Below are 24,104 nucleotides of genomic sequence, written 5' to 3'. Positions count from 1 at the left end.
ATGGCATCACTAGAAGGAGATGAGAGCTACATATGGCATCGATATCTAGGTAATTATAAACCGAGTGCTAGCTCAGGTTGAACAAGGATGGGGGAGGGAACTGGTCACTGATATACAGCAAGTTATCAATGAAGAGAATTTGTAATCGTGTAACCCTACGAGGAGGAAGAGAAAAACATGTAGTAAATGGAAACATTAACAAACACCTTGATGGAGTATCAAGAACATTTTCATCTGCTGGCTTTTAAAGGATGTATGTAGTTTTGGTTAACTACCCTTAAGGTAAATGTTATTTTTTCACTAATATTGAGAGATACTTACGCTGAGCATCTTGCATGGACATTTGCATTGCTAGAGCAATTTGTTCCTCTTCTGTCATTTTGGAGAAATCTGGGATTCCTGCCTGGCTGCTCTGTTCTTCGGCACCCCCCTCCAGAGACATTGCCAATGCTCTTTCCAGGAGTGCCTCTTCACTTTGTTCTATAAAAAAAAAAGTCCAGATTAAAGATATGAATATACTAGAGGGAAACATTCCACGTGGGAAAAATATATTTAAAAACAAAGATGATGTGACTTACCAAACGAAAGTGCTGGCAGGTCGATAGACACACAAACAAACACAAACATACACACAAAATTCTAGCTTTCGCAACCAACGGCTGCTTCGTCAGGAAAGAGGGAAGGAGAGGGAAAGACGAAAGGACGTGGGTTTTAAGGGCGAGGGTAAGGAGTCATTCCAATCCCAGGAGCGGAAAGACTTACCTTAGGGGGAAAAAAGGACAGGTATACACTCGCGCGCGCGCGCGCACACACACACACACACACACACACACACACACACACACACACACACACACACACATATCCATCCACACATATACAGACACAATCAGAAATATTCGAAGGCAAAGAGTTTGGGCAGAGATGTCAGTCGAGGCGGAAGTGAAGAGGCAAATATGTTGTTGAATCACAGGTGAGGTATGAGTGGCGGGAACTTGAAATTAGCGGAGATTGAGGCCTGGTGGATAACGGGAAGGGAGGATATATTGAAGAGCAAGTTCCCATCTCCGGAGTTCGGATAGGTTGGTGTTAGTGGGAAGTATCCAGATAACCCGGACGGTGTAACACTGTGCCAAGATGTGCTGGCCGTGCACCAAGGCATGTTTAGCCACAGGGTGATCCTCATTACCAACAAACACTGTCTGCCTGTGTCCATTCATGCGAATGGACAGTTTGTTGCTGGTCATTCCCACATAGAATGCGTCACAGTGTATGCAGGTCAGTTGGTAAATCACGTGGGTGCTATCACACGTGGCTCTGCCTTTGATCGTGTACACCTTCCGGGTTACAGGACTGGAGTAGGTGGTGGTGGGAGGGTGCATGGGACAGGTTTTACACCGGGGGCGGTTACAAGGGTAGGAGCCAGAGGGTAGGGAAGGTGGTTTGGGGATTTCATAGGGATGAACTAAGAGGATACGAAGGTTAGGTGGACGGCGGAAAGACACTCTTGGTGGAGTGGGGAGGATTTCATGAAGGATGGATCTCATTTCAGGGCCTCCAGTCCGGAATCCCTGAACCATTACACCAACAACCTGGCAACAGCTTTCGCATCCCGCAACTACCCTCCCGACCTGGTACAGAAGCAAATAACCAGAGCCACTTCCTCATCCCCTCAAACCCAGAACCTCCCACAAAAGAACCACAAAAGTGCCCCACTTGTGACAGGATACTTTCCGGGACTGGATCAGACTCTGAATATGGCTCTCCAGCAGGGATACGACTTCCTCAAATCCTGCCCTGAAACGAGATCCATCCTTCATGAAATCCTCCCCACTCCACCAAGAGTGTCTTTCCGCCGTCCACCTAACCTTCGTAACCTCTTGGTTCAATCCTATGAAATCCCCAAACCACCTTCCCTACCCTCTGGCTCCTACCCTTGTAACCGCCCCCGGTGTAAAACCTTTCCCATGCACCCTCCCACCACCACCTACTCCAGTCCTGTAACCCGGAAGGTGTACACGATCAAAGGCAGAGCCACGTGTGAAAGCACCCACGTGATTTACCAACTGAAATGTCCAGATTAAATTTAGTCTGAGATTGTTTAAAATCCAAACATAGTTACAACTGAGTAGACATAAATATTTCATCTTCATACATCCATATTTAAACTGGATGAAGGTGGGACACAGCTGGTATAATCTTTATTAAAATGAAATTCCTCCTGCTGTACTTACGATTTTTTATTTACTTCGCTTCTAGTTTTGGTGTTTGTGTCAATGCTATCTTCAGGCCCTTACACTTTGATGAAATCAATTGTGTGTGGCTCAGTCTGGAAGGCTGCGGTGAGATCAACACGTGCTCCTCATGGATGGTGGGCAGTAAAATTTCATTTTAATAAAAATAAATATTTCATGCCTCATATTGTAATGTATCATTCCTGACTGCAGCCGTGGGCTTGCCCTCTTGGTGACGGAACGCCAGAGCCACAGATGGGAGGAACGGGGCTTCATCCAGCCTAGAGATGATAGGTAAGTCTTTCTGCAATCCTTCTAAATGAGCTGAGGTCGGGTCCACTATGAGGGCTTAAGGGTTAGTGAGTTTCCCATAAAGGCTGGTGTTTTCCAGCATCTCTTGACAATACGTTTCTTAAAATCCTGATAGGAAGTGAAACTTTACAGGGCGGTGTTGTTCGTGGGAGCAGAAAATGGCCACTGTGAATGTCTGCATTCTGCTCGAGTTCGGTCTGCTCTTGAGGTCAACTGACTGAAAAGCATGGACACTAAAAGAATTTTATGGAGCAGTTTGGAGCTTATGAAATCGAGTCGGCCTGAAGATCTCGCAGGTGTAAGAGGAGAGTTGTGAGAGACAGGTGACGTTTTAAGAGTGCTGACTGTACAAAGTCAGGAGTGAATGATCCTCAGTGATCAATCGAGTTCTTTTCAAGAAACTTCTAAAAGAGTTCACATAGGCATTCTTGTATCTGGGCTTTAGTGAGCATGCATCTACTCAGTAGAGAGCTGCCTCACTGAAGGTGGAGCCGTTAGCTGACTGGAGGTGGTATGTAATGAATGAGGCAGATTCGACTAGTTTTATTTGAATGCAATAAACTCCATTTGGCCCTGTGAAAATTGTAAATGTGGTGTTTTTGTATTTATTTTATCCTTTTTGACTTTGAACTTTATTTTGTTCTGTTTTGGAGGAGATTATTGGTAGCAGTTGTTAGAAACGAGGTGGAGTTGGTGTACTGACTGTTTGTGGTATTTGTTTTCTAATCTCGTTGTCAGATCTGTAAGTGTCTCTGACAGTTACTGGATTGCTACAGGGCTTTTATTAGAAGAATAGTATTAGCAACCATTTTAACCCTGCCTTACAGGTCCAAGTGGGACTGGCAACCCTCGTTTACACTACTTTCGTAGTGCGTCAGTGTGGAGGATTACTCCACGACTGCCAATGAATATTTCCATGTAAAACTGTGGAGAAGTTGCTGGATAATGCAATTTAACTTGTCACATATTAAATTCACCTAGGTCTTACGCCAATTCGAAAAGTGGGTTTTTTCTCCATTCTATCACAAATTACATTACACATTAAATCTGATAACATGGTCAATGCTCAATTAGAAAAGTTCTCTTTGGAAAGACTTCATAATTTCTGAAAATTAACCACCATTTTCATTCATATATTTAGTTATAAACAAAAGCCATTTTTAAATTACTTATAGTACACATTTCTATCTGTCCAAATTTTTAAAGAAAATATATGTTTATAATGTCGGGGCACTTGCCATTGTTGCTTATTCTTTTAAATTCCAATGCTAATTTTCACATTCCGGTATGCAAGTAAGTGTTTCAGGAAAGAAAAGGAAGAAGAAGAACTGCCTATAGCTTTCAGAAAGAGCCATAGTTCTACTGTAAGTGACAGCTCAAACTCAGCTGATCCACACAAAGTGGCCCATATGTATTTTTTTGCGTTTTTGTTTTTAAAATTAGTATATTTTTAACTCAACAATGCTGTCATTATTACCACAATGCAGTTCACAGTGTGCAATAATTTCTCTCCAAATGTGTCTTTATAATAACTGAGCAACTCATTTCGTGATAAATGATATCTTATGAGTACCTTTTGCTCTTTTCAAATTCAGTACTTTTGTGGTGGCAGGCAAATTGGAAATAATGCCACATGGCATTCAACTCTAGTCCAAACCAGTTCTTATGCTAAAGATATGGACAACTTGTAAATGTCTTAATACGCCAGGAAATGGCTGTCCAAATTAGTAACAAACTTGTAAACAATTGTCTACACCCATTATATCATATTTGGTTAACATTTTAAGAGCCCCTGGATCCTTCACCAATTAACAAGTTGGTCACTATGAAAAGAAACTCTGTGTGATCAACATTACAAAACAAACTAAATACAATATAATGAAAACTGTCTTCAATACACAGAAAAACAGCCCTACCACCACAAATACTGCAACGAACTATAGGAGTGACTAATAAGTTGTTTTGAAAATCTAGAGATTTTCAATATATTGCCTGATGGCTACCAGCAGCCTGTATTACACTTGGCAACAAACTATGGAACACTATTCTGAACCCTAACTGGGGCGTATGTTCTATATGTAAATTCATTTTAGTTCTGGTAGTGTGGCTGTGAATTTCACAGTTCATCCTAAATGTAATGGCATGTAAACCTAAGACTCCCAAAGCCCATGAAGTTTGTCCATAATGTTCCCTTATCTACTTCATACAATATTCTTACTGCACGCTTCTGAAGAATACTTACTTGACCTTTAGCTGCCGGCTGGGGTGGCCGTGCGGTTCTAGGCACTACAGTCTGGAACCGCGTGACCGCTACGGTCGCAGGTTCGAATCCTGCCTCGGGCATGGATGTGTGTGGTGTCCTTAGGTTAGTTAGGTTTAAGTAGTTCTAAGTTCTAGGGGACTGATGACCTTAGAAGTTAAGTCCCATAGTGCTCAGGGCCATTTTTGACCTTTAGCTACGCTGCCTCAGAAGATTATGCATGGAAGTATACAAAATATGCTAGCAATCCTCTTTCAAGTCAGCAAAAGACTGAGATTAAAAAATTACTTCTATTGTTGATTTTATTAAATCTATTAACTGTACTATGTGAACCAACAGAACTGTGCAGGAACTGCGAAACCTACTCCAGCGGAAAATATATAAGCCACAAAAAGAGCTTTAGAAGTAACATTTCAATGCATGCCCTATGCAAACTGTTACACGAAGACAATAGCATTTTTTCACAATGTCTCAATCTGTACCCCACAGTCTGCCATGAAATCTCATGTTATTTGAGTTTGCAACACATCTTTGAATCATGCAACATACAGTTTTATTGAAATTGGCCAATAATTTTGTCCATCTGTTCCTTTCCTCACTTTACAAATGGGAATGGCCTACGCCACTTTCAACCATCACCACAATATCTGAGGTTCCCTAAATGTTTACTGTTAATCATATGTTTGCCTCCTTGACACCTACAAATCTGCATGTGGTTGTTCATTCTTTGAAAACTTAGTAATGTGATCCCCACATTAATCACCAAGCACTGTGCACTAGAGTAGTCTATAATGTGTTAATGCTGCCTACTGCTTCGAACTACTTTGCCAACTTCAAGCTGTCTACCAATCAGAAAGTTGCAGCACCCGGATCAGAATTAGTGTTGCTCCTACATAACATTGCCAGACCTTACACTATAATAGTAATCCAACAAACACTGCCTATTATCCACTGGACTGGCCTTTAATATATGGCCTAGATGCTAGACTTGTCATTGTGTGACTTCCACAAGTTTGGGTCACTCAGGGAAGCTCTTCGTGGCTACTGCTCCACAGCCAATGCAGGGGTGTTAAAGTTCATGTAAAATTTGCTTCAGTTACATCTTTATACTTTTTCTGAAAATAGCCAATCGCAAAAGTGTACAAAATGTGATCAACAAGTAATGGATGTTTTTGTTTTTCTTAAACACACACTATTTATTCAACATCAACTTTGTCCCCTTCAAAGTAATCTGAGGATACAAAACGCTTCTGCCAGCACATTTTCCAATCTTGGAAGTACTTCTGGAACTCACTTTTCATTATGGTGTTCAGCTCCTTGAGAATTCTGTTTTTATCTCACCAATGGTGGCAAAATGATGTCCTTTTGTGGTTCCCTTCATCCTTTGAAATAGAAAAGTTACGGCGGAGAGGGGATGGGGGGGGGGGGGGTTCATCTCCAGCAAATACAGTGGCTGAGGCAACATAATGGTTTTGTTTTTTGCCAAAAAATAACACACAAGCATTGAGGTGTGAGCGAAGCATTATCATGAGGCAATTTCCACGAGTAGTTTTGCCTCAATTGTGGTTGTCTTCTTATGACTGCTTCATACAAACGTCACTTAACTTCCTGGTAGTATTCCTTACTGACTATGATAATAAAGCAGTATCTCCTGATGCACTATCCCATAGTAATCGAAGAAAACATGGAGAAGAACCTTCACCTATGACAGAACTTGTCACATTTTTTCGGTCTTGGCTCTTCAAGCAGTCTCCACTGGGACGACTGGGCCTTACGTCATACCCGTATACCCATGTTTCATCACTTGTTATAACCTCCTATAGAAGTTCTGGGTCACTGTCAACTTCATTCAGTAATTTCTGAGCGATGCCTATGAGACATCTTTTTTAATCAAAATTCAACAGTTTAGGAACAAACTTTACTGCTGCATGTTTCATGCCCAAAACATCCAATAAAATTGGTAGGCATGAGCCAAAGGATATGGCGACATCATAAGCAACCTCTCTGATGGTGATTCAGCAATTTTCCAGTACCATTTTCTCTACTTCTTCCACATTGTTGTAATTGACAAACTAAAAGGCATCCAGGGTGGTCATTGCTTTCAACGTCTTATCGTCCCTCATTGAAAAATTTATACCATTCGTAAGCTCTTGCCTTACTCATAGCAGATTTGCTAATAGCCACAATCAAAGTCTGAAATGCAGTGTTGCACTCTATTCCATTTTTCAAGCAAACTTTAATGCAAATTCTTTGATCCTCCTTTTTCGACAGTAAAAATTCACTTAGCACTCAAAAACCTTTTTGACTGTCTCCAATTAATCAAATACTCAAAACTGCTGAAAATGCCAACACATATCAGGAATGTGTGTACAAAAACGAGAAAAAAATAAAAAATTGAAAATCAGATGTATAAAGATTGCAAAATTAACAAAATTTCGTTACTTTTTGATCACACTTTATATCAAAGAGACAGGTGATTATGTAACTAAGTTTTATGTATAACAAAATGGTAAATTTGATTTGTTTTGAATAGAATTTTTTTTTATTATTATTGTTTATATTTGACCCATCCTCTCAAGTTTTGGCTTCCCTTGTATGGCACAGAACATAATTTAGTACTGAGCATAATTTAGTACTCTCACTTTAAGGCCTGATAAATTACACACACCTTCTTTAATTGTATCTGCTGGCTGTGGAGCACCATCTGGCGCTGAAGCTGCTTGAGCTCGACGAGCCTCTTCCTCTTGGCGCTGTCGTTGTTCTTCCATGGATACTCGCAAGGCCTGTAAAGCATTCATAACAAGTATTTCTTATAGAAGAAACTGTTTGTTTCAACATGTTTTCTGTCGATGAATCAGAGGAACTGGGAGCAAAACACAGTTTGGGGACTATTATGATAAACTGTTAACTTATTGAAAATAAGTTACTGTATAAAATAAACTCACTCTCTTTCATCTCTCTCAACTGAGTTCTGTAACATGTCAGTAATTGAAGTCCCATGACTTGAGTTTAAAAGAAACACAACTTAACAATTAAATATGTAGTAAAAGTGGGCGAGAATGAAATGTGCATTCTTTTAAAATGTATGATAAAGGATGTTTGTATGGCCATTACAAGAAAGATTACACACACCGTAACACAGTTCACTGACTAACCAACTTCTATCAAAATAAGGTTATTCTTACAGTCTTCTTATTGGTGTTAAAACCACTATCATGTGTTTCTATTCCCTTTTCTTTTTGCAATATTGGGTACAACAACATGAGTGGAAAGTCTTTAAATTTCCATTTTAGACTTACCGTATTTACTCGAATCTAAGCCACACTTTTTTTCCGGTTTTTTGTAATCCAAAAACCCGCCTGCGGCTTAGAATCAAGTGCAAAGCAAGCGGAAGTTCTGAAAAATGTTGGTGGGTGCCGCCACAACTTACTTCTGCCATTCAATATATGTAGCACTACACAGGAATGCTTTGTAGGCACAAAGACAAAATACTGGCGCCAAAACCTCTGCGTCAGGAAATAAATTAAGAAAAAGGTGGAAGACGAGCTTTTTTCTCCACCCCGAGTTTCGACCACTGCATTTTCATACATTATGCAATGTAGTAAATACAGATTCCGTATTGTTCATCTTCGAAATGTAGCAGCATTTCAATGTACTACGAAAATCCGACTGGCAAGACTGGGATGTTTGTCAATATGGCCAACTCTACGTTCTGAATTTCTTCCTACCTGTGAGAAGAGATGGTTGCTAATAGGAACTTTTATAAATTGTGAATCCCATGCAGTATTCTCGACACCATAAGAATAATACGAATATAAACCTTTTGCCATGTATTGTTTCATGTTTGCTGCTATCTCGTTTAAATCCTATCTGCCTCATAAACTACGAAACTAGAGTGAGACAACAGCAAATGCGGAAGAATATACATATCATGTCATGTTTATATTCGTATTATTCTTATGCTTAATAATGATACAGTCAGAAATGAAGCACGGCAATTGACTAGATTTTTAAATCTAAGATAACTCTCATTTCTGTGTGGAATGTAATGTACTAAAGAGGCGCCTGCAAATATTTTCAAACGGAGAAAAGTTTTCGCTAAACTCTCGTTCAGAAAAATCATCTATCATAACGCAGTCTATTATTTAGTTCTTGATGATCATTATCAAAGAAAGGAGTAGTGTAAGTAACAACAAATAGCAGTTTCTTGCCATTGTTTCGCTAATGAGACGATTCCTCTCTCTCTCTCTCTCTCCTTCTTCTTCTTCTTTTTTAAAAAGCGGCGGTAGCGTGCACAAAAGCAAGCCATGCCGCGAGCGGCGACAGGCCGTAAACACGCACTATCAGAACACGACAAACAATGCATGACGCAGTACAGTAATGCATTTTCAGCTTAAAGTGACGTAAACACCCATAGCAAAGAAAACTGCGCTTATCAGATCAAAGAAAAATAAGCAATCAATTCAAACCAAACTAAGCACGTGGAAAAGGAAGGGTACCCGTGTAAATACAGACGGAGCGCCTGACGCGTATTAATGGCTACCTGGTAAAGCTTAACTGCTAAGCTTATGACTCGAACCAAACTACTGTAGCTGTATCGTCATTCATTTGACCGAAATTGTCTCTCATATTACAATGGACGAACTTCGTTTCGATTTGGAGATGCGGCCTATAACTTTTCTCTCCCCTTGAATTTCGAGTCTCAAATTTCAGGTGCGGCTTAGATTCGATAAATTTTTTTTCCCTTGATTTCGAGTCTCATTTTTCAGATGTGGCTTAGAATCGAGTGCGGCTTAGATTCGAGTAAATACGGTAATGGGAATAAGAGGGGGGAGAGGGCGGGGTCGGGTAGGCAGATGAGTGGAAGAGGGGGATGGGTGAATGAATGACTGTCACGCTTCACAAAACACTTACCAAAGCAAGTTCCGGATCTTCATTTGGATCTACACCAAATTCAAATCCTGAAGCACCAAGGCCAGCACCTCCCATACCATCCTCTCCCTGCACAAAAGAAGTAAAAAATTATAGCATAAATTCGACATAAATTCAGGTACAGAAATTTTCAATGGTTATATAACTGCAGCAAAGTACATTACAATCATATTTTTGCTGTGGACTTCAAAAAGCAAAGGAGAAAATTAGAAATCATACACAATACCATTTCCCAGTAACAAAATATTCTATGGATATTTTTTCTGGAAATTCTTCTTCTAAGGCAATGGAGGTGATCAAACATTTTGTGAATACATTTCCACATAAATTTTCAACAACTTTACATGTAGACAGTAAGTGGATATTGTTATCAAGTTAATATCATGCTGTATTTTCAATTGTCTTCCAACACAGATAAAATTTCTTCTGAAAGATAATAGCAAAGTATTCTTGTCATCAAGATAGACTAACACCATCGCACTATAAATAAAAATGACTGAAAAAGTACCACTAACACACCTACTAAAATTTTTATTATTATATTATTCAATGTGAAAAGTGTTTCAAATTTTTTGGTGTATTTCATAGCTTTATACAGCAAACTAAGCTCATGGAAAATGTGTGCACATATTAGAAATACGCAGCAATCCAAGCAAATCTAAGAGCAAGGAGTTGCTAAATGGATTTATGGGTAAGGAAAACAAGTCATTGGAAGTGCCCTGCAGAAATGTTGAACCATGCAGCCTCCTTAGCCACCCATAATTGCATAAATGTTGCCAGTACAAGATTTTGTGCATGAACTGATTCCTCGATTACATCCCATAAATGTTCAATGGGATTCACGTCCGACGACCAGGGTGACCAATCATTCAATCGAATCGTCCATGAATGGCTGCAAATGGTATACAAGTGCCTGAACGTAACCATTTCCAGAAGACCCAGTCCATTTCATGTAAACACAGCCCAAAACATTAAGGAGCCACCACCAGCTTGCACAGTGCCTTGTTGACACCTTGGGTCCATCGCTTTATGAGGTCTGTGCCACAATTAAACCCTACTATCAGCTCTTACTAACTGAAATTGTGGAGTCTTTGCCATACTTAATTCCTACTATCAGCTCTTTACTAACTGAAATACAGGCTCATCTGACCAGGCCATGGTTTTCCAGTCATCCAGGATCAAGCAATATGGTCACGAGCCCAGGAGAGGTGCTGCGTGATGTTACACTTTTAGCAAAGGCACTCGCATTGGTCATCTGCTACCATAGCCCATTAACAACAAATTTAGCCACACTGTCCTAATGGATATGATTTTTGTACATCCCACATTGACCTCTGTGGTTATTTCACGCAGTGTTGCTTGTCCGTTAGCACTGACAACTCTCTGTAAATGCCGCTGTGCTCGATTGTTAAGTGAAGGCCGCCAGCCACTGTGTTGTCTGAGGAGAGAGGTAATGCCTGAAATTTGGTATTTTTGGTACACTCTTGACACCGGTTCTTGAAATATTGAATTCCCTAACAATTTCCAACATAAAATGTCCCATGCATCTATCTCCAACTACCATTCCGCATTCAAAGTCTGTTAATTCCCATCAGGCAGTCAATCACATGAATAACCTGAGTACAAATGATAGCTCCGCCAATGCACTGCCCTTTTATACCTTGCGTACATGATGCTACCACCATCTGTATATGTGCATATTGCTATTTCGTGACCTTAGTGTACTGCTGTCTACTGCTAACGCCTCCTCTATGTGGGGAGTAGCAGTTTTTCCTGTTTATTATTATTATTATTGTTGTTAAGCTATGAAATAAGTATAACAGAATGGAAATTGGTAAGAGAGGAAGATAAATAGCCAATATAACAACAATGCAATCATTTAGCCTAAGTGTGATGTAAAACAATGGAATGAAGTAATTTAATTCCCAATGGATGACACTACTGGTTCTCTGGTCTTTAACTACGATGTGAATTGCTTGCAGCCCATCATGTTTTCAACAATTATAAACCTTTGCACAGCAATACACTTATGAAATGTGATTTATTTTGCAGGGTCGTGGTGATAGGTTGGTTAGATTTCAGAGCATCTCCCACAGTGCTATAAAGTAAATGTCACAGTTTCATATCAAGAATTCAAGAAAAATGCATACACTTTTACATTGATCACTAGATTCCATTCACACTGACAAGCAGTGAATTTGTCATAAGCCCGGCAGGAATAAAACTACTTAATTACATTGTGCTATTTGCTTTAATTATCTTTTTATGAAAAGCTTAGCCTACCAAAGAAATATTATTACCTGAATAACTGGCGATGAAAGCAGAGCATCAGACAAATGAGGGCCTGGAGGCACTGTGACCAAATGGCTACTACCACCATCTCTTCCATTTAATGCGTTTATAAATGCTGTGAGGAGTTCATTGTTTGAAACCTGTTAAAGAAAGCAACGTTTCTATGACACTTATTACTCTGGTACACGAGAGACTACGTCTATGGTATAAAACAATGGACATAGTGAAAATAAAGAGTATTTGGTTTTTCATTTTTTCCTAAAAAATTAAATTGTTATGTTTTCTTAGTTTAAGAAATATTTATTAACAATCTTACAAAAAATGCTGATAATTAAGAATTTGTATTTGAAATGAAAACATGAATTTCATGTGCAATATACACGTAGAAACAAAACGACGTGCATTACTCATAAAAAATAAATAAAAGTGGAGGGGGGGGGGGGGGGAGTGATGACCATGGCGGGACTTGAACCAGTGATCCATGAACTGCACTTGATTATCAGTCTACTACGCTACTGATTCCACTACACAACCAGAGTGTATTTGTACCTCAACTGTATCAAATGCAGTCCCTCAGAAAACTTCAAAGCTTTTTTTCCTGTAAATTTGTGAAAAACATTAAGAACAACCTATTTCACAGTACTTTTTAACCATGTTCCACACATTTCACTATGGAGCAGGGAGCAGCCTCAGCCATTTACATACTGTGTATTAACAGCTTGATAATCAGAGTACAACAGTACAAAGACTGGGACTGTACATGATTTTAGAAATAAAAATTACATAGCTAAAGTGTGATTAAGAAAAATGCTGATGGCTGTTAATACTTTAGAATATCTTAAAGTTTCGTTTAACATAAGTTGGTAATAAGATAACTAATAAGTAAATAGGGTCTACCACCAGTTTACACCGACCAATCACCGCCTTTGTGTTTGCTTGCATCATGTTTATTCTTACAATAAACAGAGTACACTTTTCAAGATGTCTACTGGTTATATTTACAATTGTGCCTACTGAAGATAAATACTGACCAGCCATTGAAAAGCTTTGTATTTTTACAATTTTCTAAATATTGTTTGTTTACTTTAATAAATAAACACTCTCAACTTAATGTCTTTGAACTAATACATATGAGAAATCAATATTCCAAATGGTATCTTGTTAGTTTTTAAATCCTCTCTGTCACATTGTGCTTGAAGCGGCAATCCCATTACATGATGTTACTTCCAGTGCTGTAATGTTTGAATCCTCAAATGCTGTCACAAAATTTAAAAAATCTACGTATAAGTACTATAAGTAAAATCTGGTAACTTAGATGGAGACATACAGTCCCAATCACACTTGCAAGATGAGTATGGGGTCATAAGCATTATGAAACCTCGGATTTCACACACACTGGTTGTAAACAGGACACCCATCGAATTAAAACATTTGATACATATATCCCCTCTCCCCTGTCCTACCGAAGCCCAGGCAGCAACACAACAGTGTGTTGTACGTTCACTGTTAAACGCTCGGCTTCACCTGATGTACCAACAATAGGCCAATAGGCGGAAAGTGTTTGGTACTGCACTCTCACTGTCTGTTTCGACAGGGCTATGTCACACCGCATAGAGCAATACTGTACTTCCAAGGAGTTCCAATAGATTGCAATGGCATGAAACCATGCAATATGAGCAAGAAATACACGAAAACTTCAACCAACACACGCACAAATTGACGACACTTGGACTTTTGACATGCGCGAGTGCACTGATTAGCAGTATACTGCTGAAAAACACCAGCAAATGCATGGCTCCAGGCGCAGACAAGTTGGAACTCGCCAAGTGTCAGTCTACCTAGCCAAAAGTGTAGCTGCCTGATGCATCAGACAGTGCCAATGTGGGCCACAAAAATCAGAAAAATATGTTCGGATAAAGCAGATTTCGGATAAACGCGATTCGGATAAATGCGAGTTTACTGTACTTGTAAAAACTTACCTGCATGTACCTATGGACTGTGATTAGTGATTTCCTTTCTGCTTTTGTCTATCTCTTTCCCACTTCCACTGTGCCATGCAGCTGAAGCTAAGGGTTCGATTAGAGCGATAGACACCGGCTCCTCTTATTGAATCGCGGTACAAAATGTCATACGTTACTGTGTGCAACCTATTCTTAATAGAATGTTAGCTAGTGTGGCCCTTTGTTCTAGTAATCAGTTGATAAGAGCATGAGCTTACAATACTCATCTGTGTTTAATACAATAATTAAGAGGATCTTCGGACTGAAGTGATAACCCACTATCTCAACTCTTTGTCATGTTCATTTAAACAAGTGAAAAAGCATTAAAAATAGACCAAAAACCAACTCTGCATCTCATTTCCTTATTTACAGCACATCTACCTGTTTGCCATACATCTGAGTCATTTTGTACTGTGTCCATCCACAGAAACCTAAAAATCTCAAGAGCTCGACCCTGGTATTGCCCATGGTACGTAGTCACTCATGTGCCCAAGACATTATCTCAAATCCCATTCCATCTCCAACCTGATTGTGAGAGTCAAAGAAAGTACGTTGTGATTGACACTGGGTTACGACAGTACAAAAAAATGCCCCAAAACGAGAATTTTTTACTTGAACAGTAAAATATCTCATTAAAATTAGTTTTTAATGAAAATATGACAAACGTAGGACAAAAGATGGGGGGAGAGACAGGGGGAGTGAGTGAGTGGGAGAGGGGGGGAGAGCGGGGGGGGGGGGAGGGGGATACATCATACATTATGCTTAGCTGACTAACATTATTAATCGCAAGTTTGATGGCTATACTTGAGTCATCAAAGACTCATTATTTATGTTTTCATCTGACAGTCACTGGCTGTCTTTCCTCATACAAATGGAACTACTGTGTCACTAAATCTATGAGGCACAATAAAGTGAAACCATTCAATTACACACCACCATATTAGTTTCTAAGCTCAGTAAAATTACCACAAAATATTTATTGATCCTCTTTCGTCTACTTTGCATACACATCAAGTCTAACTTCTTCCTGCAAAAAAAAAAGAAACTCACAGAGGACAAAATAAATGTTCTGTTTGTTCTCATAATTTCCTACAGTGTGTAGAGTGTTCACATTTTGTTAACCATTGTATTATAGCTTTACTTAGAAATTATCATTACATCAGTATTTTTCTTCAGACCTCTTAAAGTATCTGCTGTTAACTGCAACTGGAAACTATTAAAATGGAAATGCATGTTAAATTAAAAGTAACCGATACTTGCGAACAGTTTTTGAAAGTAAATGATATGAATTATAAATACATATATCATAAACATAAAAATACTGAAATTAACAAACCTTGGGATTAACTTCTTCTCCAAAGCTGACAATATCAACATTGACTTTTTCCTTCTTGAGCCTTTTTGCCAGGCGGATGAGATCACTTCCTTTTGCTTGCACAGGGCTTCCCACAAATGCTACAATGCGCATTTTATGGTTTTTGCCTTGTCGATGTTTCAGTGCTAACTGGAAAGAAGCTCCACCAATGTTAAAATGTGTTACAAGGCAAAATTTATGCACTAACCAACACATTCTCCAATGCTCTATCATTTGTAGGGGAATCTGATTGTCATGTTCCCTTATGCATCTGAACCCAACTTCAAATTCCCACATACATTTCACGTCAGCAGTACTGACATTGGCAGATTACTTTCAGTAACCAGTTTCAAATACATATTATTCCTTAGTTTTAATTATTTTTAAAAATACTGTAAATTAAATGTACATACATTTTCTGTAGTTGCTGTCAGATGAGGAAATAGCTAAAGCAGAAAAGTTATCGACTCAATGCATGGATGAAAAAATGGTGCAATAAACACAACCCCACTAAGTGGTGAAACGAAATCAGTGCAAGTACAAGAGGGAGGGACTCAAAGCATACTAAAGATATGTAGGACTCTCACTAATAATAAACCGAGATTAAAAAAAAAAAAAAACAGATCAGCAGGTGGAGTAGAGGCAGCTAAGTTCACACAACCATCCCACCTGATTCAGCATGGTGAAAACATTATCGTTAGGAATAAAGCCTACTCCCCTGGAGAAAGCCTAAAACTTGACTGTTCTTTCACCACCAGCCAGTAGTAAGGATAACAAATTATTCAAGCCCTGCATTTGTTGGGATACTGTAAGAAGAGGGCATTCCATTAGGATGTGAGCTGCCATCAGCTAGGCACCACAGTGTGTGTGGCAGTCAATGCATATCAGAAATTGGTCTTGGTCTTTCTTCTTGGTAAAATGGTGGGCACTGGTAATAACCACCAGTTATAACATGAAGTCATTATGGGTCTCCGACACATAATGTAGTTCTTGGCTGCTATTACATGTAAAAGTGAATCATCATCATTGCAGTATCTTGATACTCGTGGGTATAGTGGCTCAGATCCCTTGATACTTAAAGATAACAGAGAAAATGTGTGTTGTTGGACAATGGGGGAAATGGAGGCTTTAGAGCTATGGAGAAGGTCTAGCCAAACCTGCAGACCAGGTCCACACCAGGGAGGGGTACAAGAACTGATCCAATTGATACAGGAAGGAAAGATCTCTACAGAGTACTCCCAGTCAAAGTCTAATTTGGAATCCTCCCTAACTCGATTGGAGGGTTATAGGGGCAAAACTTCAAGTGAAGAAACAGAATCTGGGAGTTTAGTGGTTAGGGAGTTGGTGGACAGTGGTGGTATAGTTGAGCAGCTGTTGGTCATGCCAAAACTGCAAGGATAGGATTCCAGACTCTGTCTACTGGGCTTATTCGGAAGGCCCTGGTGGCGAGCATTCAATCATTACCCCACAATGGTGAAATGGATCTAGCAGTTGCAATGGTGATATGCTGCTGCACCATATACCTGCATCCAGAGTCCAATTGTGATAAAAAAAGAGCTCTACAAAAGATAACAGAGTGGAATGATCTGCACCCCATGCGGTATGACCAACGAAATTGAGTGTGTTCAGTATCCGCATGCAACTTCTACTGAAGGTAAAAAGTGTGATACTGAGTTTGGAGACCCAGGAAACATAATAGTCCGCCTTGACTACTTTTTTATTCTTTTATAAATTATACACCTTAAAGTGTTTTGGCCACAGTTATCCTCAGACTATGTCAGATAACAAATAAGTAGTATTGCCAAAAATATTACAATGGTAAGTACATAGGGTAAATCGAAACTACATCACATTTAAAATCTTGATAAGATGTTAATTGAAAATGTACCTATCACATTAAAATTCAAATTGAAGACTACAGATTTTATCTTACATAGAATCATCTAATAAAGATAATCTATAAAAATAATAAAATGGACAAATGTGATGATGAAAGTAGTTCAACAAATGCCTTAATACGCAGAGCTTAACTATCCTAGTGTAAGGTACAACCTATTTTGGATTCCATTTTTGCTCTTTGGGAAATGAGAATATTAACATCAAAATAATTGGAACTGTAGACATTGGTATCACTGCTATCTTGCAGCTGTTGCATTTTCTTCTGTATAGGCACTGCATGTGTGACCGTACATGCTGGAGCTCATGGCTAACACAGCACATCATATTGAAAGACTACGAAGTCTTGGAAAAAGTCAAAATATCAGTTTTATTTGAAATAATTTTGTTACTAAGCAGGCACTGTGAACAAAGATTTCCATTTCTTCCAGTATATTTGATGATGATGATGATTATTTGAGGTGAGGGGCACTCGATATCATGGCCTTCAGTGCCCTGATGAAAAGTCAGCCTGATAATCTCATGGACTGGGACAAAGGCTGTCCTCACATGTGGATCGGTTTATAATGGATTGAAGTCTGCCTCCCTTCCCACCAATTTAGGCATGAGGCCTGAGAGTTCACAAACTTCACCACCCTTGTAACATTGGAATCAGGGGCAGATCTCCATCGAGACTGAGGGCTGCCCTAATGTCAGTACACAGGACACACTTAGCCACAATATGCTGAACTGAAAGCAGCACGCCACGAACTCCACAGAGCGATGGAGCCTCCCACCAGAAGAGGAAGTCATGTGTTAAAGGGTTATGCCTGATGCGCAGTCTGGTAAGCAGAATCTCCTTCCAGCGGTGAGGCTGACATGAAGTCTGCCATGCCTTTGTGGTCGATTTGAGCTAATGCAGTTTGTTGTCTGTCACCTGCAACCATTCAGTCTCCCACAGATGCATGATGCGTCTGTCAGAAAATGAGATTGCGGCATGAAACGGGATGGGACACTAATGGACAGCACCATCCCAAAATGCTTCCTTGGCAGTTTTGTCAGCCATGTCATTACCCTATATCCCAATGTGGCCAGGTACCCAGCAAAAGATTGCCTCATTGCCACGGTGTTGGAGCTGCCGCAAGGAGTCATGGATGAGCTGAATCAGTGAGTCTACTGGATACATTTGGTGAAGTGCTTGCAATGCACTAATTGAGTCGGGACAGACAAGAAACGTCTCCAGTGCCATCAGAATGTCGTATAATTCCAGATCATAATTTGTGAATTGTTCAGGAAGATGCATTTTTATCAGAGAAAACAGCAGAACAACTGAGGACATTCTCATGCTGGAATCCATCTGTATAAACAACAATAAAACTGTGGTATGCACTTAAAATGGACAAAAACAAAGTTGTAAAAACAAAATCTGGAGTACAAGTTTTTTGTACTGTGTCAAGCTTAAAATCACTTTGGGCAACTGAAGATGCCAAGATGGCAATGAGTTCCATCCTTGGTTGTGTATATTGATAGCTGATAGATCCAACCCTTTAGACAGTCTGTAGCATGTATCCAAAATGGCTTGCTTGCATGGGGCCAAATCCTGAACAACCTTTCAAAGGTCGGTGGGACCACTGAACTAAATGTCAGTGACTGAGGTGACAGTAATTTTCAGTGCCTGTCAAGCCAAAAGGATACGTCATCAAACCCACAATGGTTGTTCACCAGCCTATGCACACAGACTCTGAACTGGGGTGGTCTGAAAACCTCCAGTCGATATCCGATTGACCTCATGGTGGTCAGCATCCAACATCTTGAGGTATGAAGGACGGGCTTATCTGTAGACCATGCTGCCATAATCTAAACATGATCAAACAAATGCCCCATAAAACTGCAGGAGGCGGGACCTGTCAGCTCCCCATGTTTTTTCACTAAGGCATTTCAAAATATTCAATGACTGGAAGCCCTTTGTTCATAGGTCTTTCAGGTGTGGAAGACAAGTTAAATTCAAGTCAAATAATAAACCAAAAAAGTGCGCAGTGTCTTGAAAATGTAAATTATTGTATCCCAATGTGAACACTGGTTGGTTAAAAACTTAGATGAGCACAGTTCAAATTGACATGTCGTCTTTCGGATGAGAACCGAAAACCAGTTGTCCTGGTCCAGGTTTCCAGCCTCCTAATGGTCAGCTGTAGCTGCCTCATCATCGTCATAAGATCAGAGGAAGGGTAGAATATTGCAAAATTATCCATAAACAAAGATCATTTGACAGGGCTCCTGACTGCGGAGGAAATCCCATTGATAGTGATGGCAAACAATGTTACACTGAGGACACTATCTTGGGGGACCCCATTCTCTTGAACACAGCAGTGAAACATGGCATTGCCAATGTGATGTCGAAAATGCCAGTCCTCAAGAAAGGATTGGATAAGAAGTGGCAGGTGTCCCCATTCAAGAAGTTGGCGAAGGATGTGGTACCTCCAAGTAGTGTCATACGCTTTTTCGAGGTCATTAAACACACAAACAAATGGTTTTGGCATATGAAGGACTCCTGTATCACCATCTCCAGTAGAACTACGTCATCAAAGGTGGAACGATAGTGCCTGAAATCGCACTGGGAGTGGCTCGGGTGACCTCGGGTTTCCAGCAGCCAGACGCGGTGGTTGACCATGTGTTCAAGAGTCTTATTCATACAAATGGTAAGGGCTACACTCCGGTAACTGTTAGGGGTGTTACAGTCCCTACCTGGTTTCCAGAATAGAATTAATATTGCCTCCTTCCAAGTCATGGGGTGCTGTCCATCAAATCAGATCTGACTCAAACAAGAGAGGAGCTGTCCTTTCACTTCAAGGCACAGATGACCAAGTATGGCATAATGGATCTCATCAGGTCCTGGAGCAGTGTCTGGCTGCAGACAAAGCTGATTCCAGTTTCCACATGGAGAACAGAACGTCGTAGACTTCCTCATTATGCAAGAAGAAATTGAGCCGCCTCATCTCTACAGTCCTAGGAAACGTCTGAAAAGTAGGAGCTTGTGCTAAAACCTGAGCCATATCTTCTGTCGGATCCACCAAGACCCCATTTCTTGACAAGGCCATAAGGAGATGTGTACTGCCCTTGCCTGAAATCCATCTTACTGATACCCAAACTTGCAAAGTGGAAGTGGACCAATTAACAGAAGTTGTGAATTCCCTCCAGGAACCCTCTTCCATTCTTTTATAACTCGCCTCACATGTGCTCTCGCAGGTCTGAAGGCATGAAGATTTTCTGTAATTGGACAGTGTTTGAAGTTCCGCACAGCTGTTCATCTGGCCCTGATTGCCAACTGACAGGTACAGGCCGTCGTCTGAGGTGGTTACTTCACCAGGGAATGGATTCTGCAGCAGCCTGTTGGATCTCACAAGTGATATGGGCCACCATCCCCTGTGCACGATCCTTTTGTTCAAAAACAGCCTGGATTCACTGGGACACTGAGATCAAATATTCTCAAAGAGAAGGCACTTTAAGCACTGACTAGGCGGTGGCAAATAAGGCTTCACGTCACAACAATAAACTATGATCTTCACCTTTTATGGAACTATGCTCCCACGTCAACTGCTAACCTTGCCCCCTTCTGTAAAAGGCAGCCGAACTGCACCCCTTGCCATTCCAAGTTCCCACACAGTTCTTTTTCTGACAGTAATACTAAGTCCTGGTAAAAGATAATGTCCTGTGTTTTGTTCAAACGTCTATGTCGATAAAAGAAACTGGAATATCATCCAAAGTAGTACACCAAAGTAAGGCTCAAGACTAAGTGGAGTCCACTGTCTTCATCAGGAGGTAGCTGCTCTATGTCTATTGCACGCTGCCACCTCTACAAAGTTATCTTCAAAGTGTTCCTTGAAGAATTTAGATTTGAGATTTGGTTGTTAGAGAAGTCTCACCATCTATTTTAGTGCAGACAGGGTACTGTGCTGTTGTGAGTATGGTTCTCAATGTCAATACAACTGTCCTCCCTCCCATTCCATTGCAAATGATGGAATACTGAAATTATACTGATGGGCTTAATGCTGATTGTTGCGGTGAAGAGACTGTCTGCCCTGGTGTTACACATTTTGACTGGAAACATCTCCAAAGGTAACAGCCACTTGGCACAGTGAGCATTGCCTGGAAGCCAATGGGAACAAGAAACTGGTATGCATGAAGAGTTTGGGATCACACTGCTGATGTCTGAGCTACACAGATGTCAGGGGCTCCAACTGTGCACGTACGGGGTGACATGCAACCTGCAACCAACTGACTACTGCATTAGGATGCAGACAGGTTGAAAGCAAGATACTCGCATAGCAAAGGCCCGAGTGAAGTAGCTTGACCAGTAAGTAGGATATCCCTGTGTCATCTCATGGAGCAGCACAGTGGCAACTGGATAATAGCACTGATGGAATCTGACAGGTGTAGTATTCCAGAAAGTTGGAATGAAGGGAGCATTCTTAGACTGCTTTGGCATGGCCAGTGGTTCAAATGGCTCTGAGCACTATGGGACTTAACATCTGAGGTCATCAGTCCCCTAGAACTTAGAACTACTTAAACCTAACTAACCTAAGGACATCACACACATCCATGCCCGAGGCAGGATTCGAACCTGCGACCGTAGCGGTCGCGCGGTTCCAGACTGAAGTGCCTAGAACCGCTCGGCCACCCGGCCGGCCATGGCCAGTGGCCAAGAAGTTAACACAGTGGGAATTTTTTTTTTTTTTTTTTTTTGTTTTTTTTTTTTTTTTTTTGTGGTTTTCGGGCGCACAACTTCAATGGTCATTAGCGCCCTGACTACTCTAAGAATGCACCGCGAGGCAGAAGTTGACAACAAGAACTAAAAGGGAAAACACAATAAAAGACAGACTGACAGGCATAGGATTAAAAAACATCATCAAATGTCCTTAGCGAGGTTTGTCAAATTGATAAAACAAAGAACACGAGCAGCTGCTCGTGGGTCATCCGCTAAAATGGCATCTAAAGTAGTAGGCAGGTTAAGATCGAGGCGCAGTGTTTTAAGATCGGGACAGGACATTAAAATGTGACGAACTGTCAGCAAGTGCCCACATGGGCAGAACGGCGCCGGCGCAGCCGTCAGCAGATGGCGATGGCTGAACCGGCAGTGTCCAATTCTTAACCTTGCTAAAACGACCTCCTCCCGCCGAGAAGGGCGTGAGGAGGACGTCCAAGCCACGGGAAGAGGTTTTAAGGCCCGAAGCTTGTTGTCGGTAAGTGCAGCCCAATCGGCATGCCACAGCGACACAACGCGCCGACAAATGACCCTGCTAAAATCGGACGAAGGGACACAACAAGAAGCTGTCCGAGGCTGGAGGACCGCAGCCTTGGCCGCGGCATCTGCAGCTTCGTTCCCAGGGATACCGACATGGCCAGGAACCCACATAAAGCTAACCGGCGTACCGACGTCCACCAGCTGCTGAAGAGAGCGTTGGATCCGGTGTACGAAAGGGTGAACCGGGTACGGATCACTGAGGCTCTGGATGGCGCTCAGGGAATCTGAGCAGATGACATAAGCAGAATGTCGGTGGCGGCAGATGTACAGAACAGCCTGGTAGAGGGCAAAGAGCTCAGCTGTGAAGACCGAACAATGGCCATGGAGCCGGTATTGGAAACTTTGTGCCCCGACAATAAAGGAACACCCGACCCCGTCATTGGTCTTAGAGCCATCTGTATAAATGAAAGTCATGTTGTTGAACTTCGAGCGAAGTTCCAAAAAACGGGAGTGGTAGACCGAACCGGAGGTGACCTCTTTTGGGAGCGAGCTGAGGTCGAGGTGAACGCGGACCTGAGCCTGGAGCCAAGGTGGCGTGCGGCTCTCGCCCACTCTGAAGGTTGCAGGGAGTGAAAAATCAAGGTGTTGAAGGAGGCGACGAAAGCGAACTCCAGGGGGTAGCAAGGCAGAGACATACAACCCGTATTGAAGGTCAAGAGAGTCGTCAAAAAAGGAACGATAAGAAGGATGGTCGGGCATTGACAGTAGCCGACAGGCATACCGACAAAGCAGTATATCGCGCCGGTAGGTGAGTGGCAATTCGCCGCGTCAGCATGAAGACTCTCTACGGGACTGGTATAAAATGCTCCGATCGCAAGTCGTAAACCCCGATGTTGTATGGAGTTGAGGCGGCGTAAGATGGATGGCCGTGCAGAGGAGTATACGAAGCTCCCATAATCCAGCTTGGAGCGGACGATCGACCGATATAGGCGAAGGAGGACGGTTCGATCCGCTCCCCACGACATACCACTGAGAACACGGAGGACATTTAAAGAACGGGTACAACGGGCGGCCAAATATGACACATGTGGAGACCAGCTAAGTTTCCTGTCAAAGGTAAGGCCTAAAAATTTGATTGTCTCCACGAGTGGGAGAGCAACGGGACCGAGTCGTAAGGACGGTGGGAGAAACTCTTTGTAGCGCCAGAAGTTAATACAGACCGTCTTCTCGGCAGAAAAACGGAAGCCATTGGCGACACTCCAGGAGTAAAGACGGTCAAGAGAACGCTGAAGACAGCGCTCCAAGACACGTGGACACTGCGCGCTGCAATAGATGGTAAAATCGTCCACGAAAAGGGAGCCTGATACATCAGCTGGGAGGCAATCCATTATTGGATTGATCGCGATGGCGAAGAGAGCGACGCTCAAAACTGAGCCCTGTGGCACCCCATTCTCCTGGCGAAAGGTGTCGGACAGGACAGAACCCACACGTACCCGAAACTGTCGATCCATTAAAAAGGAACGAATAAAAAGAGGGAGGCGACCGCGAAAGCCCCATGTATGCATGGTGCGGAGAATGCCCGCCCTCCAACAGGTGTCGTAAGCCT

General features: G+C 41.5%; 1 protein-coding gene across 1 annotated transcript in view; it reads right to left on the bottom strand.

Annotated features, from left to right (window-relative positions):
* LOC126198624 (26S proteasome non-ATPase regulatory subunit 4) overlaps positions 1-24,104 on the bottom strand; it is an 88,337-nt gene that overhangs the window by 8,286 nt on the left and 55,947 nt on the right. Inside the window, exons 4-8 of the mRNA XM_049935080.1 lie at positions 15,367-15,534; positions 12,039-12,170; positions 9,721-9,807; positions 7,475-7,589; positions 322-480 (exon numbers count right to left, since the gene is read on the bottom strand). Of these exons, the coding sequence (XP_049791037.1) occupies positions 322-480; positions 7,475-7,589; positions 9,721-9,807; positions 12,039-12,170; positions 15,367-15,534 (661 nt within the window). The remainder of the gene's footprint in view (positions 1-321; positions 481-7,474; positions 7,590-9,720; positions 9,808-12,038; positions 12,171-15,366; positions 15,535-24,104) is intronic.

The sequence above is a fragment of the Schistocerca nitens genome, chromosome 8, assembly GCF_023898315.1.
Source record: "Schistocerca nitens isolate TAMUIC-IGC-003100 chromosome 8, iqSchNite1.1, whole genome shotgun sequence".
Taxonomy (NCBI): Eukaryota; Metazoa; Arthropoda; class Insecta; order Orthoptera; family Acrididae; genus Schistocerca; species Schistocerca nitens.
The sequence above is the reverse complement of the archived record's forward strand: the minus strand, read 5'-3'. Positions and strand labels throughout refer to the sequence as shown.